The sequence below is a fragment of the Sylvia atricapilla genome, chromosome 20, assembly GCF_009819655.1.
Source record: "Sylvia atricapilla isolate bSylAtr1 chromosome 20, bSylAtr1.pri, whole genome shotgun sequence".
NCBI lineage: Eukaryota > Metazoa > Chordata > Aves > Passeriformes > Sylviidae > Sylvia > Sylvia atricapilla.
In genome coordinates this window covers 9,329,223-9,346,791 of record NC_089159.1, presented here as the reverse complement: position 1 = coordinate 9,346,791, position 17,569 = coordinate 9,329,223, and the positions used below count along the sequence as shown (strand labels likewise).

The 17,569-nt window shown below is 41.1% G+C and overlaps 1 protein-coding gene across 6 annotated transcripts in view; it reads right to left on the bottom strand.

Moving 5' to 3' along the window:
- Positions 1–17,569, bottom strand: part of USP32 (ubiquitin specific peptidase 32) — a 63,388-nt gene that overhangs the window by 41,689 nt on the left and 4,130 nt on the right. For all 6 annotated transcript variants that reach the window (XM_066333529.1, XM_066333531.1, XM_066333534.1 and 3 more), the window contains exon 2: positions 1,204–1,331. In XM_066333529.1, coding sequence (XP_066189626.1) covers positions 1,204–1,331 — 128 coding nt within the window. The remainder of the gene's footprint in view (positions 1–1,203; positions 1,332–17,569) is intronic.

Below are 17,569 nucleotides of genomic sequence, written 5' to 3'. Positions count from 1 at the left end.
TTTAAAAAAAATAAAACCAGGCAGCAGCCATTTGTAACTCCAGAATCTCTGTTTGTGACCAATTCAGTAATTTAATCCTTAAAAGGGATATAAATGTATAAGTTAACACAGAACATAAAATCCTCAATATTTTATACTATTTCAAGCTAATCATCCATTGTGGAACATACATTTTTTTGTTTTATCTTAGGGGTTCCCAACTCTCAAAACATCCAGAAAACACTCAAAAATTCATACTGAAGACAAGCTTTAAGCTCTGGGCAAACCAAACCCCTCCTTTTCCACTGCAAATTTTCCTGCTGAGCCTTAAACACCCACATAAAAAGCCAACTGTTTACAGAAGTAAAGTAGTATCACTTAGGAAAACCAGGAGGGGAAAGAAAAAAAGAAGAATGAAGAAAAGATGAAGCCCAGGAGAAGGAGCCCTGCCAGAGTGTAAAACCTTCAGCAATGCAACACTTCAGCACTCACATTATCTAAATAAAACTGAGACTTGCACGCTGCCTCTGAGGTCAACAGCTCTGAGGGTGCCAAAAATAGAAGCTGTGACTAGAAATGACATGGAGCAAGAGATCATTTGAAAGGTCTGCCTATTCCCTCTACCAATATTATTTTGATATCTCTCTCAAGAAAGGGGTAAGTCCATAAAAGAAAATAACTTTGCAAACATGCACGTGTGTAGGTTTGTATTACTAGGTTTTTTTAGATGTATACACATGGATATATGTTTATATCCAGGTTGCAAATTTTGATTCTGGTTATTTTGCAGCTCATTTATACATTTATTATGAACAAATTTGTTTTTAAGAGCTTGTAAAAGTTCATCTTTAGAAAAAAAGTAACAGCCAACAGAATCTCAAAGAAACTAACAGCAAGTGCCATCTCTGGAGTAAATAAAACCTGTTATTATGGTCTTGTTACAAATTCCCAATCTTTTAATTGTCCAAATTTACACCTGGATATTCAGGTTTACTTCAAAGCCATCCAGCAGGTATTAATAGTGTTGGGAGCAGGTCTCAGCCCAGCACACCCCTGACCACCCACAATCCATTTTCAGGCAGACAATGTGCATTGTGACGCTGCATAAAAATGGGGGAAGCAATTCCATCACCTTCATACACATTTGTGTGGGCACAGCAGCATCCAGCTGCCCCTTATCCAGGGCTTTTGGCTTCCCAGGAAAACAGCAAGTTCCCAGCTCACCTCAGCAACTTTGGGAGGGACCCCATCACCCAGAACTTCTCTGATGAAGCACTGCTGGGTCATATAATAGGAGAGGCCACAAGTTCTCTTGAAAGCATCTTTGAGCCTCTTCAGTTCTATGTCTGTAACTGAGAACAGAGGAAAGAAAAAAAAAAAATAAATTTGGTCAATAAAGATGTTACAGAAAGGTAATATCTTAAGGAATATCAAAACCCCTCCTTACGTTTACTTTTACAACAAAAAGACACGGAGGAATTAAATGCAAGATTTCCCCTAAAGAGTGGGGAAATGTGACTGGGGAAAATGAGATCTAATAATCTAATCTTGCTTGAAAAGAGGGAAGGGAAGCAGACCTGTGGTTACCATCCATGTGAGCAACAGCTCACTGCTGCCTAAGTTTTCTGAGTACAATAGTGGATTGTAATTTGTTCTATATCCAGCACCATTTTTGTCACACAAAGGAAAATAAGGCAGCTTTATGATCAATTTTGCATTGCATGCAAGCCAGGGAAATTATCTGCAACCAGCAGTGGTGAATATTATTAAGAGCAGCTCCAACAGCATCTTTCAAGCAGCTTCATCTATTAAGCAGCCTGCTTTTCTGTATTAAAACAAATACTTGATCACCACTACAAGTTCAGGAGACAGTGCAGCGAGGTGTGATTGAATAGGAATAAAATGTTGGACTACACGTAATTCTTCACCCAAGACTCCCCTGCACAGCCAAAATCTGCTTGTCAGCTACACCTGTTCAAACTTGTTCACAACTGTAAAGGTGGAAAATGTGATGACATCCTGCTCCTCCTGGCCTGGGAGCTTCCCTGGAAAGAGCTGCCTCCAGATTTTATAAGCACAGAGGAACTTTCTAAGAAAGTGTTTAAGAAGGGGAAGGATGTCGTGGAACAAAACAAACCCTCTGTCCAAAGCCAAGCTGCAGGATCCTTTGGAAGTCCCTGAGTGGGGCAGAAAAAGCAATTTACCATGCAGGAGCCCAGGGAAATGATGCTGCACAAGGGAGCTGTGTCACTGTATTTATAGCAAGGCATTTTCCTTCCCCTGCCATCACAAACCAGACAGGAACAACACTGCCATGGCCAAAGGCCTGGGTGAGCTTTTTGTCAGCCAGAATAAAACAGAGCACTTGAGGGCTTAATCCAGCACTCAGTAAAACATCTACTTTTTCAGTTAATTCATTCATCAAAAGCAAAAATCAATCCTTAGAAGTAAATCACATTAAAACATTCCTCCCTAATTTTAATCCAAGTCAACGCTGAAATAGATGTTGGCTCCACTTAACAATTGTGTAAAAAGAGAAATTGGGTTATGCTCCCTCTCAAATTTTATTAAGGATTCTGGGTACTTCTGACCATAAAGAAGAAAAAAAAAACAACGAAGTAACTAAGAGATAAACCTCCAGTGTGACCCACACAGCACCAGAGCTATCAATTAGCACAGTGGTGATTATCATTAGCACACATCTCGTTTTACTAAAATGAGCCTGCTTTAATTACATGGCAGAAGAATGTTGATCTCATACTGTCACCTGCCTTACACGGTGTTTAAATTCCATTATTTCACGTGAACATCCACCCAGAGTCACCGTGTGCCTTACTAAAGGTGATGCTTTAATGAACACTCAGAGAGGAGGAAATGAAGGGAAGTGCTTCACCTCCTATCACCTTTCAGCACAACAAATCTTCAGCCAGCAGGGACAACTCCCCACATTTAATGAGTGCTGGGATTGCTCAGGGATCAGGGAAAGGGGAAACTACTGGCTTGGTAATTTTGCTAAAGCAAAGCAAACAACCTGGATCCTAGACTAAATCAAACAACAGCTCTGGGATGAAAATATTCTCATTTATTTTGCAGTTTTTATATGCTTGCACATTTTTAACAAAAATAAACTCTGTGGTCTGGTTTCTTCTCCCCCTCTGTTAATTTTTTTGATCTGCCCACCACTTAATCCAATCTAGTTTGGGGCTTTTGGCAGAAGTTTCTATGCAAACACAGCACTTGCTAAGCTGATGCCTACAGCAGCCCTGATTGCTGAGTGTGCACTCCAGGCAGGGCTCAGGAGCAGGAAAATCCCAAAAAGTATTTCCCATAAGCCATGGGAGTGACTGAGTGCCAGCCAAGGTGAGGGGAAGGTTGGCAATGAGACTTGTCAAGCAATACCCCCAAGACCTTCAAAAAGAGCTGCACTATCAGGGTATTTAACAGCAGTGATAAGTCGATCCTGCCAATCCATATTACATCTCAAAAGCGAGTCATTATTGCCAGAGCCCACTCAGTATTATTGTTTGCATGCAGAAACTACCAAAAAGGTCATGGAATAACAGGAAAGGTAATTACTTCCATTTCTTCCCCAGGAGCCATTAAAATGACTGATGCTGGCCATTTAAAATCATCTGCAAAGCTTTGTAAAGATAAGTTCATTATACATTTAGATCCATGCACATGAAAGTACAACTGAAATGAGCAGAGCATAAATCAAAGATATTATCAATGTTTACTACGAGTCTGGAAGGCAAAATATTTGAATACAAAATCCCAACACCAAAGCACCAATTATTCAACGGAGATAGAACATGATGGCATGTTGAGAGGAAATAAAACCAAGTCTTCAATTATTAAAGGAACATTTCTAGAAGCAATACATCTATTACTATAATAATATTAGAAATTAGAACACTCTCACATCCCCAGAAGCTGCCTTTTTTCTCTCAGTTCCACAAGCCCAACACACAGGAAGCAGCACAGAACACAGAGAGGTTTTTCATCCTGCCTTTAGACACCAGCGTGGCTGACAGACCTGTTTCCCCACACTGACTGAAGTTCTTTCATTAGGAATATTCCCTTTTTCCAAAGGCACAGATTCCCCAGACACTTCCAGGAGCCAGTTGTCTACAAACACCTCTGAGAAGAGCATTCCCAAGCTGCTGTCATTAGACACAGCAGACAGACACTACACTCTGGGCTGCACCCTTGTTGTATTCACAGCCTGGCAGGGAAAAACACACACTGACAACTTCCCAGGATGAGTCTGTGACAGTGAACACAGCAAAAACCACCTTCACATCCCACCTGCCAATAACAAGGCGCCACAACCCCAATGTCAGCGCAGGGAGAGCCACTCAGTTGGCAACTCACTTTTAATTCTTTACACCTTGAGACCACACAGGTGACTTTTTGACCCTGAGGTTGATTCAAGGTAACAAACTCGAGTTTTGATCATTAGATATCGTGTGATAATTCTCCAAAATCTATCTGCTCGCTTTCCAAAAATCACCAGTGAAAGTCGCAGACTGTCACCGTGCCTTTGTCAACTCTGCTAACACAAAGCTCCTGGGCCACCTCAGCTGGAGGGTTTCCAGGAAAGCTGCAGACAGTTTAACAGGAGATTAGTGCTGCATCCACCTCTCCAGGGAATATTCCAGCTCCAGTTTGTTTAATAAAGTTTAAATGAAACCACGCAAGCTCAGCTAAAAATGTCACCGGGCGCAAAGTAATTGTAACAAACCATCAGCTCACCAACTGCCCAGGGTATTTTTAGTTTCCCCAGTGTTAGTTAAACTTCAGGCTGTTTATATGGCTGTACTATTTCACTTTTTTTTTGTTTGAATTCCCATCTCTCCAGGTAATGGAATGGGTGCTGCCTTCCAAAAGTGGCCTGTGCTGGAACCCGCCTCGTTCTGCTCTGCTCTCACGTATTTGTCACCAAGTCATGCTGGAGTTTTCCTTTTGGACTAAAACTGTATCTGAAACTCAGAATTATGCAAGTCCAACTCTAGATTTAAACCTTGTTTTGTCACTCTTATAAAACTTCCAACAAAACTGGAGCAAATGAACCCTTCCAGAGGAGCTTTGCAAGTTCTGCTGCCACATTCTCCATTCACTTCAGGATCTCTATTCCCTTGAGGCATTTTATTTCTTTCCACATCCTGTAGCTGTACCTGGGAAGGTTCTAAAATACCCTGTGAACAATGTAGGGTTTGGGGTATGGCACCACCTCTGTCCCCTCCAAAAATCACACTGAAAGGCCAAGTTTTGACAACAAAAACTGGGCAGCAAATACCTGCCTCAGCAAAAGTTGTTGTGCTGTTACCAGGCTGCTAGTGAAAATTATGAAGAGTCATCATAAAAACATAACTGCATGGCTAAATACAAGTAATATTGATATTTTTGCTTGTTCATGTCCTGTTTTGGAAAAAGAAAGAGGAGAAAATGGTTCCATCAAAGCCAATTCCTCACTTATCAAAGTACCTACACTGCATATTCTGTGCTATTTCTTTAGAAATATCTGCATCTGAGCTAAGGTTTGCAAAAATTACCTCAATAAAGTGTTTTCTTCAAATACTGCGAGAAGGAACTTAAAAATCTTCCTTAATTATATCTGGTTTTGATGATGTAAGTCTTGAACACAAGGACTATCAGAACTGCCACGTACCAGTCTCTGCTTAAAGGTTAAAAGGAAGGGTTGGTCAGGCCTCGTGGAGTTATTACAGCTCAGATAAAAATTATTATACACCTTACCTTGATACGTGCATCAAGAGCAAACATAATAAATGTATTCAAAATTTCTATTTAACATTTATTTGCAAAGTCAGGCCAGCCACAAAAAGACCTTCCCTTACAATGCTTTTCCCCCCCGTCCTTCAAAATTAAAATGTAAAATGCTGAGAAATAGAGGCTGAGACCCAAAGCACAGCTTCCCAAAGCAGCCACTTGTCTGATGGAGCAAAGGTGACAAACAAAAGCAGTTGAACTCTTAATACTGCCTGAGACATCCAGGCAAGAGACACTTAACCTCTCCATGTCTCATCTCAGCACTGAAATGGAAATAAATTCCAGCCTGCATCAGACACGTGTGTGATGAATGAGCTAAGATATTGTGTAAAAGCTACTCCTAAAAAGCTGATTTAATCAGTGAAAAGGGCAGAACTCCAAGTGTTTAACTGAGGGGAAGGTGGAATTAATCTGTCCTGGCCACTATAAAGTGACCAATTAACATCAGGTAGAACTAATTGGACGCAAAAACACCTCCAGAATCACAAAATCACTCTGTGCAAACCATCACTGCCATTTGCCACACCAAAATCTTGGTCCCAAAAGCCTGAAATACTTCATTTGACTGTGTGAAAATAAAGGATTTGTTCTGGTTCACAGGTTGCCAGCACAAAACCCAAAGCAGCCCAACCAAGGGGGGAAAACCACCAGGTATCAACAATGCTGAAAGTCAAAACAGGAAACAAAATATTGCATAAGCAGGAAGAGAAAACACAGGATAAAAAGGTCAGTCAAGGTGAAGGGTCAAGAATATTTCCAGGCCATCTGACTCAAGCACTGGTAATTTCCCCCAGAAATGAAGCAGCAAAATGCCCTCAGTCCTCTCCAAACACACCCCAAAATCTGAATTTTCAATGTCACTACTGAGTGAAAGCAGCTTGCTAAGTCAGCACCTTAAAAAACAAAAATCCCACCAGCCCTGCACATCACAAGTACACAAAGCAAGAAATAATTTGCAACCATCAGCATAACACCACATTCATTCTTTACTAAAAATAACCAAACCTGAATTCTAATAAAACTGACAACTTGTTCATCCTTCAGAAAGCAAAAAAAATTCACCTGTCTCAAGTTCTTCCTCACTTCCAGCTCAGGTTTTTTTGTAATTCTAATATTTTGATTTTTAAGTGACAATTTTAGAGGTTCAATATCAAACTCACAGGGCATATAATTCTCTAACCAGACAATTATCTTCCCTGTAATCACTCGCTCAATATTTCCCTTAGGAATCTTCATCCTAGTTATACATGGAAATTTTATTACTTTTTTCATTAGTCTTTATTGTGACTTAATGGCTGTGGTTATGAAGTTGTCAAGAACCAAAGCAATTACTAAAAAGCTTCAAAGAGGTAAAATGTGCAAGTGAAAGTAAAGTGTGTTTGGGAACAACCCCAAAGTGGAGGAACCAACTGCAAAATACAATTGAGATAAATGAACCAGCTCTGACTAAAAAGTCAACCTTCCACACCCACACACTCTCGTTGAAAAGGAATCCATTTGGGAATATTTGGGGAGAAAACACGGATTAAAAACTCCTGCCTTCCCTAATGGAAAAATGAATCCACTCCTAAGGAATCTTTCAGAAGTGGAATATCAGAAATGGCACCACTCAATTTACACAGGACACCTCCAGAAAGGTTTCACACGACATTGACCAATAACAGGAATTTAAAGAGAACAACAACAAGGTTTGGGTATTTAAAAAAAAAATGGAATTATTCAATCCAGCTGCATTTTTTTCTCTCCTACCTATTCTTTGGTTTTGGTAGCAGCAGCTCATCCTGTGGATAAAGCTCTCCCTGGTTCTATCAGCCCTTCCCCTAATGCATATCAAAGGTTTAACATCTCCTGTGCAGGGAGATTTAGTCATTACAATGGGATTTGCCAATTTTCTCTAACACAAATACTTAGCATTTATGTGATGCTTTTAATCTTCAAAGAGCTCACTCCTCACAGCCCCCAGCCCCAAAAGAATGGCAGCATTCCCAGCCTGCTTTATCCCTCTCTATCTCCATCAGGGCACGTTGGATGCTTGGATTAACTCTCCCAGTAAACCCAGTGTGGAGAGGAACTGGTACATCACAGCCAGTGAAATAATACTAATAACACTAATACTACTAATAATAGGAACAGCACCAACAGTGAAATAATCCTCCCACTATCTGAGCATGGGAATCTTATTGGCTGTATTGTAGATCCTCAGGAATTAAAGGAGCTCCCTGGTCCAGCCACGAGATAAACCTGAAAGAACCTGAAAATTCACCAAACTTTGCAGATCAGCAAAATCTGCTTTACCATTTTTACAACTGCAAATTTAAGCACAATGAACTGGAATGTTATATATTAAGGACAAAAAGTGGTTTGTGTTATCAAGTAAAGAATTGGTAAACTCATTCTCCATGGGTCCCTGTCCTCTGCTGGTTGGGAAAAGGGGGACGAGTTTTAAAAGCTTTAAAAGTAGTTTTTAAATGGTTTTAAACAGAGCAGCACTGAGAACCCTGCAGTACCTTCCAAAAGACAACATGGACTAAAACATAACCTGGAGTCTGGGATGTCCATCTTCACCTGAGCTCCCCAAATCTGCTTCCCCTTTCCACTGCTATTTTCCTCTGATGCACCTTCATAGCTGTGGTTTGTCCCTGATTTCCCAGGTGAATGGTTTAGCTCTCAATCTTTCCAGTACTGAGAATTAATTTTTAGTCCTCTTTAGATTAGAAACTAAACTCTGCTTTTCTGAGCTGTCCCTTCATCAGTTTTCCTGGCAAACACACTGAGAGTTTGTGTTGTTGTAGGTGAGCAAAGCAGCTTCTGTCACAATTCAAAAAAGCTGCTTCTGCTTTATTACCACCATGAAAATCATCCAGAGATTTATGCTTGTTAAGATTCACAAAATTACAACATAGAACTCATTTCCAAGAAATAAACACCCTGTTAAAATGAAAGGCAAGTGCCAACTCTCTAAATGCAAACACCACATAAGGACCGTGCTACAAAATAAATTGTAATATAACAAATATTTCATATCCTGTCTCCCAACAGTGCTAAATGCAGCTGTAATATGAATTTTCTTTAAATAAAAAAAAAAAAATACAGTCTAAGCCTGGAAGTTAAACAGAAGCTACAACTTCTACATAGGAAGGCAGTTTCCCATCACCTTCAGTGAGGGTAAGAGGCAAGGAAGCAGCTCTAATTTGGGATTGCTGGCATAGTTTTGATCAAATATTCACTCCAGTGTTGGCCTCTGGCAGCTAAAAGAGCCAACTCTTGTAAAGCACAGCACTTACATACTATGACACCAATAATAAAAGATTCAGATAATATTTATACATGGCTACATCTTCATTTCTAAAGTCAGAGGAAAAAATCTGACTCACAAGTCAAGTGTTCTGGCACAAACTCTCCACAAGTGTGTATTCACATGGCCAAGAAAAGGCTCTCTGCTCCCAGCCTCCCTATTCCCAGCTCTTGGGGACACATCTGTCTAAAACAGCATCTCAAATTCAGATGTAAAGGGAATATTTTAGTGTCAGGTCCCCAATTTCTGTCCTGTTGCACTGTTACAAACACACAGTGACAAGCTTGACAAACCACCTGTGAAAGGCTGAAAAACACCAGCACAATCACAGACACTGGGCTGGGGAGTGAAGAAAGAAAATAAAATAAAAACCACCACGTGCTTAGTTCTGGGACCCCATTACACGTTTGGTAGAACACCAAGAACTGAATCAGAGCTTTATTTTTTACCAGACAATAGCAAACAATTTGCATTCCTATTTCCAAACTCCACTGCTGCATCTCCTGTTTAGAGAATCCTCAATTAACAACACCCCAGGATTCAGATTTAGGCTTCTCCTGAAAGAAGCCATACTAGTTTTACATTCCAGGATTTCTCACTGAGGATATTCAGCATTAGAGGCACATTATTCCTAAGGCCCTCCATAGGGAAGGATGAAACAGAATATTCAGATCCACCCTGGAACAGCTGCATGGGAAAGCAGCTCAGATGGATGGGATGACTCCAATTCCAGAGATTCATGTGAACACACTGCCCATTGTCGCACAGAAAAGGTGTCAGGATGACTCTACACCAAAGAGCCCCAGTGCCCTGAACGGAGGCAGCAGCTGGAATCTCTCCCTGAATCCCTGGAGAGACTCACGAGATATCCTCAAGGACATTACAGTCTCTATTAGCAGCAGTACATTTACATAATAAATGATGAACGTTTTACGATTCTATATTTATCAAATATCTTCTATTCTGCTGCTTAACCTCTGTCCCTGTGACACTGTGGCCTCTGCAGATATTTATCCTGTGTTCTGCACTGGAATTGGTGCAGGCTGTGGTTTCCTATCAGCATTGCAATCTGCCCATTATTTAAAAAACAACATGAGTTCTCACAACACATTTACACCACAATTCTTTAACCCAGGTGATCAGAAGACAACGCTGAATTGCAGGCAACAAAAGAAGCGGGGAATTGGTAAATAGCAAAAAGATCAATTATAATTCTTCAGGCAAAGACAAATCATGTTGTTACTGCAGGATTGGAAAACAGGGACCAAGAAGTGCTCACATTATTCTTCCACTGATAACAACCCTCACTGAGATGCTGGCACAGCCCAGCCCAGGCTGCCCTGACTGCACCAACTCATCCTAAATTCATCCTAAAGCACTCCTGCTTCAGCTGCACAAAGTGCAAATCCACTTTTTCAATTTTTAAACTAAAATCCAAGCTTTTAACTGTATCACATCACGAGGGAAAACGTGCTAGAAATCTTGACAAGACTAGGAAATTTCCAGAGTAAGATTTTTGCTTCTGGATAATACCTAACAGCTAGAAACAGGGATTGAAAAGAAGTGCTTCTTCAGCCCAAAATACATTCATGATGCCACATTCAAGTTCATTTTTAGAACAAATTCAATCTGCAAAACTCAAGTTCTCATAATTACTATCCCAATACTTTCAGTTCTTTTTCCCCCACATCCACAGACTTATTCAATCTGGTACTTCCTGTTCTGTCTAGGGCTCGGTGTTTCTTCCACTTCTTTTTTTTTATTTATTTCATTCAAGGTCTCAGAATTTTAAAAGAACAAATTTTGCCAACTAATGGAGTAAAATAAATCATTTGGAACAATTCCAGCACGTGAAGGGAGCTTACAAGGAAGCTGGAGAAGGACTCCTCATCAGGAACTGGAGTGGCAGCAATAGATCCAAACTGGAAGAGGGTAAGCTTAGATCAGATAGAAATTCCTGAGCTGAAATATTTTAACAGGAATTTCTGTCACAAACCCTGAGCACTGCCATTGTCACCAGACTTGAGATAAGGAACATCCATTCAAAACACAAAAGAAACATAAGCATCCATTCTACCTTAAATACTTAACATGAAATTAAACTGTGAGTGGATGACAACTGAAAGACCAGCTAACAAAAAGACAGATTCAATGTGAATAAAATCACTGGTTTTGAGGAAGAATTCCAATCGGGCTTGTAGAGTAGGTTTTATTTTGAAAGGATGAAGCCTACATTTTTATACAGAATGCAATTCTCTCTCATTTTGGCCCGGTGACATTGCCTCTCATAGCTCGTGGGCCCAATTCAGACTCTAAACTAAGTGAAACAGCTTCAAAGGATTTGAACATTAAAAAAAAAAAAAAATAAAACCATCCAAATAAATGTTAGAGATTCTTTTTGCCTTTGTAGCTGCTGGCTGGAAGCAATGCCTGGCTCAGAGCAGCTCCCACTGCCTGGCCTGTGGCTGACCAGGAGGAAGTCACATCTCTCTTGAAGGTACAGACTGTCTCAGTGACTATTTAAAACCACTCCAGAAGTCAGAACTGCAGTGTCTGACAAAGCCAGACGTCCTTTCTGCCCATCTCAGCCTGCCCACTGTTTCCCACCACGAGGGAAGGGTGGCCCTGCTGGTTTTTTTCAAGAGCATCCCTGTGCCTGGTTTGCAGAGAATTCCTCCTCAGTGGGCACAGAACCTGGGCAGTTCATTAATACACCATGAATACCTTGTCCTGCCCCTGGTTTGCAGAGAATTCCTCCTTGGTGGGCACAGAACCTGGGCAGTTCATTAACACAACCATTTATATCTTGTTCTGCCCCTGGTTTGCAGAGAATTCCTCCTTGGTGGGCACAGAACCTGGGCAGTTCATTAACACAACCATTTATACCTTGTCCTGCCCCAAACACAGCCCGTGGGGAAAGCCCAGGTGGCCTCAAAAGCACATTTCCCAGGGATAGGAGAGCCTTGTCCTGGGTGGTGAGTGGTTAAAAGGAGGATTTCCACAGCCTGGAGATCAGGGCATGTCACTGGATGTGCCAAGTCACCCTACCTGTGACAGCTGAGCACTGCAGGGGAGGCAGTGATTCAGCCAGGAACTATTTCAGGCCTTGCACCAGTCCCACATTAAATAACATTTACACACTGGGAAATAAACCCTGGTCACTACAAACTGCCTGATTAGCCCTTGTCCAAACCTTTCTCAGCCACCTCCTTTTATTCAACACCAAATAAAGGCCCTGTTGAAAATGTTACTGTAGTTTTATAAGAAAAATGGGGTTTTGTTGAACTTTTAGATTATTAAACCAAGAGTCTCACATCACTAGGACTTAGGCAAATGGCAGTAATATACTAAAATAATTAAGGAATTTCCTTTAATTGCCATTCTAATGAATTCATTAATAGGCTACATAGAAAAAAACTGGTTGATTATAACGTTTTTAAATAGATTTGGTGAACTACTATAAAACCCATATGCAGACAGATTCAGAGTCAAACCATGATCTGAACTCAGCTTACAGCCATTAAAAATCAGAAAAGCAGAAGAGATTTTACATCAGTTTAATAAAGCAGCATTTCCAAGTGATGCACTTCCCAAAGCAGCCCCACCTGTAGGGACCACGTCAGCCCTGCTCAGCTGTAAATACAGCCCCATAAAAACCCCATTTCTCAGAGGCCTTAAAATTCATTATGTAAAAGAGAAATGAAAACTACTATTACACAGCTCTCAGCTGCAAACATTAAAGCCACACAACCTATGAGATATGGAGTCATCACTAACAAAGGTAAGGTGTCCCTGAAGAAATCACAAAAGAAAATGTGCATTAGGATTTTGCCCCTCCTTTTAGGCAAGCAGGGAATTTTATTCCAGTAAATGCTAGCAATAATCCAGCATTCAAAGTTTGGTGAATTAGGCCCTTTCAAACTCTTAGGCAGAATCTACCTTAATGGATTTTTCTTCTACATTCATCTTTGCCCAAAGGCTTCATTGTCTCATTATGTAAATGACCTTTTCATATGAAAATTAAATGTTAAAGATGCTTTTTGTAGTTCTTCAATACAGCAAATATCACATGGACATTCACAATAATTCAGACTAAGTACAACTTATAGAAAAAGCACCTGCTTCAAGGAATGGAACAAATTAAGAAATAACTTGTTTTTAAATGACTAAAAACTGAAAGTCTTAATTAGAATTAACCCACAGAACTTTCTTTTCTATACAGAAACTCAAAGTAGGAAACCATCAGGGAAAGAAGAGCCCTAAAGCAGACCCTAAAAACCCCAACTGGGCAGTTCTGGTTTACATCAGGCTTGGAAATAACCAAATGGGAGGGGACAGAAACAGCTCTGCTGTTTGAAAATGCAACACTTGTCCTACCCTTCTCCTCCATCAGCTTTCTGTAGGCTCACAGCACTTAGAACTGCTTCCTGGACCAGAACAGAGCAGGACTATGTTAATAATAATTAATAACTAAGTCATACAGATGCCATAAGAGCTCAAGACTCATCAGACCTCCCATACAGCGCATGATTTATACCAATGGATGGCTTCACAACCTGACCAAAGGTCCACTCAATTTCCAGAAGATAGTGACACTTTGTGAATGCCAGATATTAGTAACATCTGGGGTTTTAAGCACAGAAAAATCCTAACCAGTCTTACCCCAAAGCAGGAGTCATACAATAAACCTAATTTTTACAGAATTCAATAGACACTTCATGCCTCACCTCATCACATTACTCGTTAATGCTGTGTCCTTTTTCATTCTCACAGGCTTGTCATCCCTTCAGAGGCCCATTCTTTGAATCTGATTTCATTTTTTTTGAGTACTAAAGAACTGAATGCCTTACTTATTTTATGAAAGGAGACAGGGGGCCGAATTCCCTTGAGCAGAGCAAAGGGGTGAGGGTTGTTTTACTCATTCCTGCCGCAGTGCCAGCAGCCAGAAAGCCTGAAACTGTTACAAGTCAAGTAAACAGGATTCAAAGTAGTCCCCTCTTCTTTTTTTTTTTTACTTTCACATTTCATTAGAGATGCTTCATCTCACACTGAACAACTTCCTAGTTTCTATTTTTGTCCTTTTTTTTTTTTTTTTTTTTTTCTTCTGTAAGACACTGTCAGGTAGATTTAGGACTTCATCAAAACAAGCCTTTACAAAATTCAAGCTGAACAGAAATATTTTACAGAATCTATCAGGTTGGAAAGTATCTCAGGAGGTCACTTGATTCACCCTTGTGCTTGAAACTGGGTCAAGGCTGAACTCAAACCAGCTTCCAGAGGGTTTTGTCCAGGCAGAGCTTGGAAATCTCTAAGGATGAAAGTTCAACAACTTTCTCTGGGCATGTGTATTTTAAAAAAAAAAACCTGGTGTTACAGGAGAAAAAACTAGAAACTGATTAGAAACCATAAACCAACTGATGGAATTGATTAAAATACAAGAAAAAAAAAGCTCAGGTTTATGACCTGTGAGATATATAGGCATATAATCTGTAATCCAAATAAATCTTTGGAGGACTCAGTTTCAGCCTACCCCAAGAACAGAAAACGTATTACACACAGAATAGCCTGACAGTGGTCTTTTCACTTATATCAAGATATTTAACACTCAAAATGAGGATTTGTTCAGCTTATCCTGTGACCTCCAGCCCCATGGCTGGAATGATATCTATTTAAACTCCCCTGGCAGCTTTCCTGCCTGCTTTGATTGGAATCTCCAGTAACACGCTGACAGGACAAAACTGCAGCTAATATTGTCAGCCTGCTCGTATTTACAGACATGATTCACCTGAGAAGTGAGAGACCAGAGGATTCCCAACGTTTACTGAATCATAATTCACCTTTTTGAGGGTTTTTTTTTTGCTTTAAGACGATCCACTTTTTCTTATTTATGAAACATCTATGTTCTTAAATCCTCTTTCCTCAGACTTGCATCACCCTTTGCACTTGAGCAATCACCAAATTTCTGCCATGCTTGGGAACCATCTAAGAATTGCTAAAAACCTACTATAAGGATGCAATCAGCTCCCAACAGAACCACAGCACTTGCAGCAGCCTGAGCAGGAGGCAATATCTACCCCTGATTTGGAAGTTTGCAACTGGTATTTCATAAAGAACCTCTGGAGGCCACCAAAGGTATCTCAGGAAAGGAAATTTACAGTTAGCTGGCTGAAGTTCACTCCACCAACGTTCCTCATTTCCAATAGGAAATAACTTGGGGAGTTCTAAGCAAGAGGCTGAAACCCCCTGAGCTCACTTCCCTAAACTTGGGAGGTGAGGAAGAGGAGAAAGTGCTGGCTGCATATTGCAGCTGAAGAATTAGAGGTTAAAAACCAACTCTCTTCCAAGTGCAGCTGTAAGGAGAAGGATTTGGGAGTGCTGCTGGGTGAGAGGATGGACGTGCTCCTGTGTCCTGGGCTGAGCCACAGCGAGGGCAGCAGCAAATGGGGGATTCTGCCCCTCTGCCCTCCCAGGTGAGATCTCACCTGCAGAGTGCAACTCCAGAAGGTCCTGGAGCTGCTGCAGAGTCCAGGGGATCAGAGGGATGGGGCAGCTCTGCTGGGAGGAAAGGGTGAGGGGATTGGGATTGTTCAGCGTGGAGAAGCAAAGCTTTGGGCTGACCCAACTGCATCCCTCCAGTACCTGAAGGAGCTGACAAAAAACATGGAGAGAAACTTTTTACAAGGGCCTGGAGTGCCAGGACAAAGGGGAGTGGCTTCACACTGACTGAGAGTGGATTATATTGGACATTAGGATGAAATTCCTCCCTGTGAGGGTGGTGGGGCCCTGGCACAGGGTGCCCAGAGAAGCTGCCCCATCTCTGGAAGTGTCCAAGGCCAGGCTGGAGCAAGCAGGTCTCATGGAAGGTGTCCACAGCAGGGAGGTGGAACAAGATGATCTTTGAGGTCCCTTCCAACCCAAAGCAGTCCATGATTCTAACAAGCATCTTCTCATCAATCCATGGAAGCTTCAGTAGAATTCCCCAAGTCACTCCTGCCTTTGAAATCCGTGTTCAGCAGAGACTACTGAGGTGCCCTCCCAAAACAAGCACCACGACTGAATGCCAGCGTTGTGAAATAATTACTGCTCTGTGAATTTGAGCGGCCACTTGCAGCTCTGCAGCTTTATAAACAGGAAGTGTGAAGCTCTGCATTCATACCTGCTTTCATCATATGACACAGCCCTGAAGCCATCAAATACTGGCTGACATAACAAGGCTCGCTGTAGAATCCAGACTGTCTCCACAGTGGATTCTGTTCCTTCTGATAGCTTAAAAAAGAAAAGGCTGAGAGACTTCTGGGCATTTTCACCACATGCCTCTGAAAGTCCAGGCTCAGAAAAGTACAGGTTTATACCTTCAGAAAATAACATACCCTGAAGAACCTTCACCTCTCTAGCATGGTCAAGCCCTTGGTTTTCAGCTATGAGAGAAAATAAAGCAGAACAATCCCCTTCGTGGAATACAGAAAGAACAAACCACTAAAATGGTTCCCTGCTCGTTTTTCCTCAAAAGATGTCTGGGATTTCAAAAGTTAATTTCATAATCTGGTGTAATAAAAAGCAGTTTTCCATGGGCTGAAGGGCTGAGTCCATGGATTTGTCACCAGGCTGAGATCGACAGCCTCAACTAGATGATTATATATTTGCACAAGTTTTCCATCATCCTTCTGTCAGATTTATGACATCAGTACGCTTGAGGATGTTAATGATCAGACACCAGATATATTTGCCTTGATTTAAATAAAACAAATGTAGCTATTTTTCAAATTCAATCAAGACACAAAAGGTCATTAGCAAGATTTATCCTCTGCCCACCACACAACATTAGTCATTACTGGCACACACTCACCAGCCTCCTCGTGGGTTAGGGCGGGTTTTTTGTTACTTTGATGGCCTTGGTGTTCTCCTGTTGGTACCATCTTAGAGACACACAACCAGGGAAGAAAACTGCCTTTAAAAACCACTATTCCATGAGCTCTCCAGAGGCAAAACCTGTGGAATTGATACACCTGCAAGTTTTGCCTCGCTGTTAGTCAGCTTTTTATTTCCAACAGCACTGTTTCTGTGCTTTCGTTTTGCTCTTTTCTCAGAGATCACTGAGCACAGGACCAAACACAATTAAATGGATTTATCAGCAGTCACTCATTTCTCCAAATTCTATGCTCACTGACCATGCTGATGCTGTGGCAGCTCCCCTTCTTCCACCCTGCACTCATCAAACAAAAAATTTTACCTCGCTTTGAGCAGGAAAACTCTGCCTTCCTCTCTGGCTCAAATTTGACAGATCCATGACTATTCACCAACATTTCTTTTAAGTGGTTCCCTGACTCAATATTTAGCATAGATAATTTAACTGGAAATGGCCTGAATTACACCTGCTCTAAGTAGCATTCACAGAAACTTTAGACTACAGATTCTACAGTCCCATAACTCACAAGTATCTACATAAATTCATGCTCAGTCGACAATTATCCTCTCAAAGGTACTGAAGCAGAACACATTAACAGC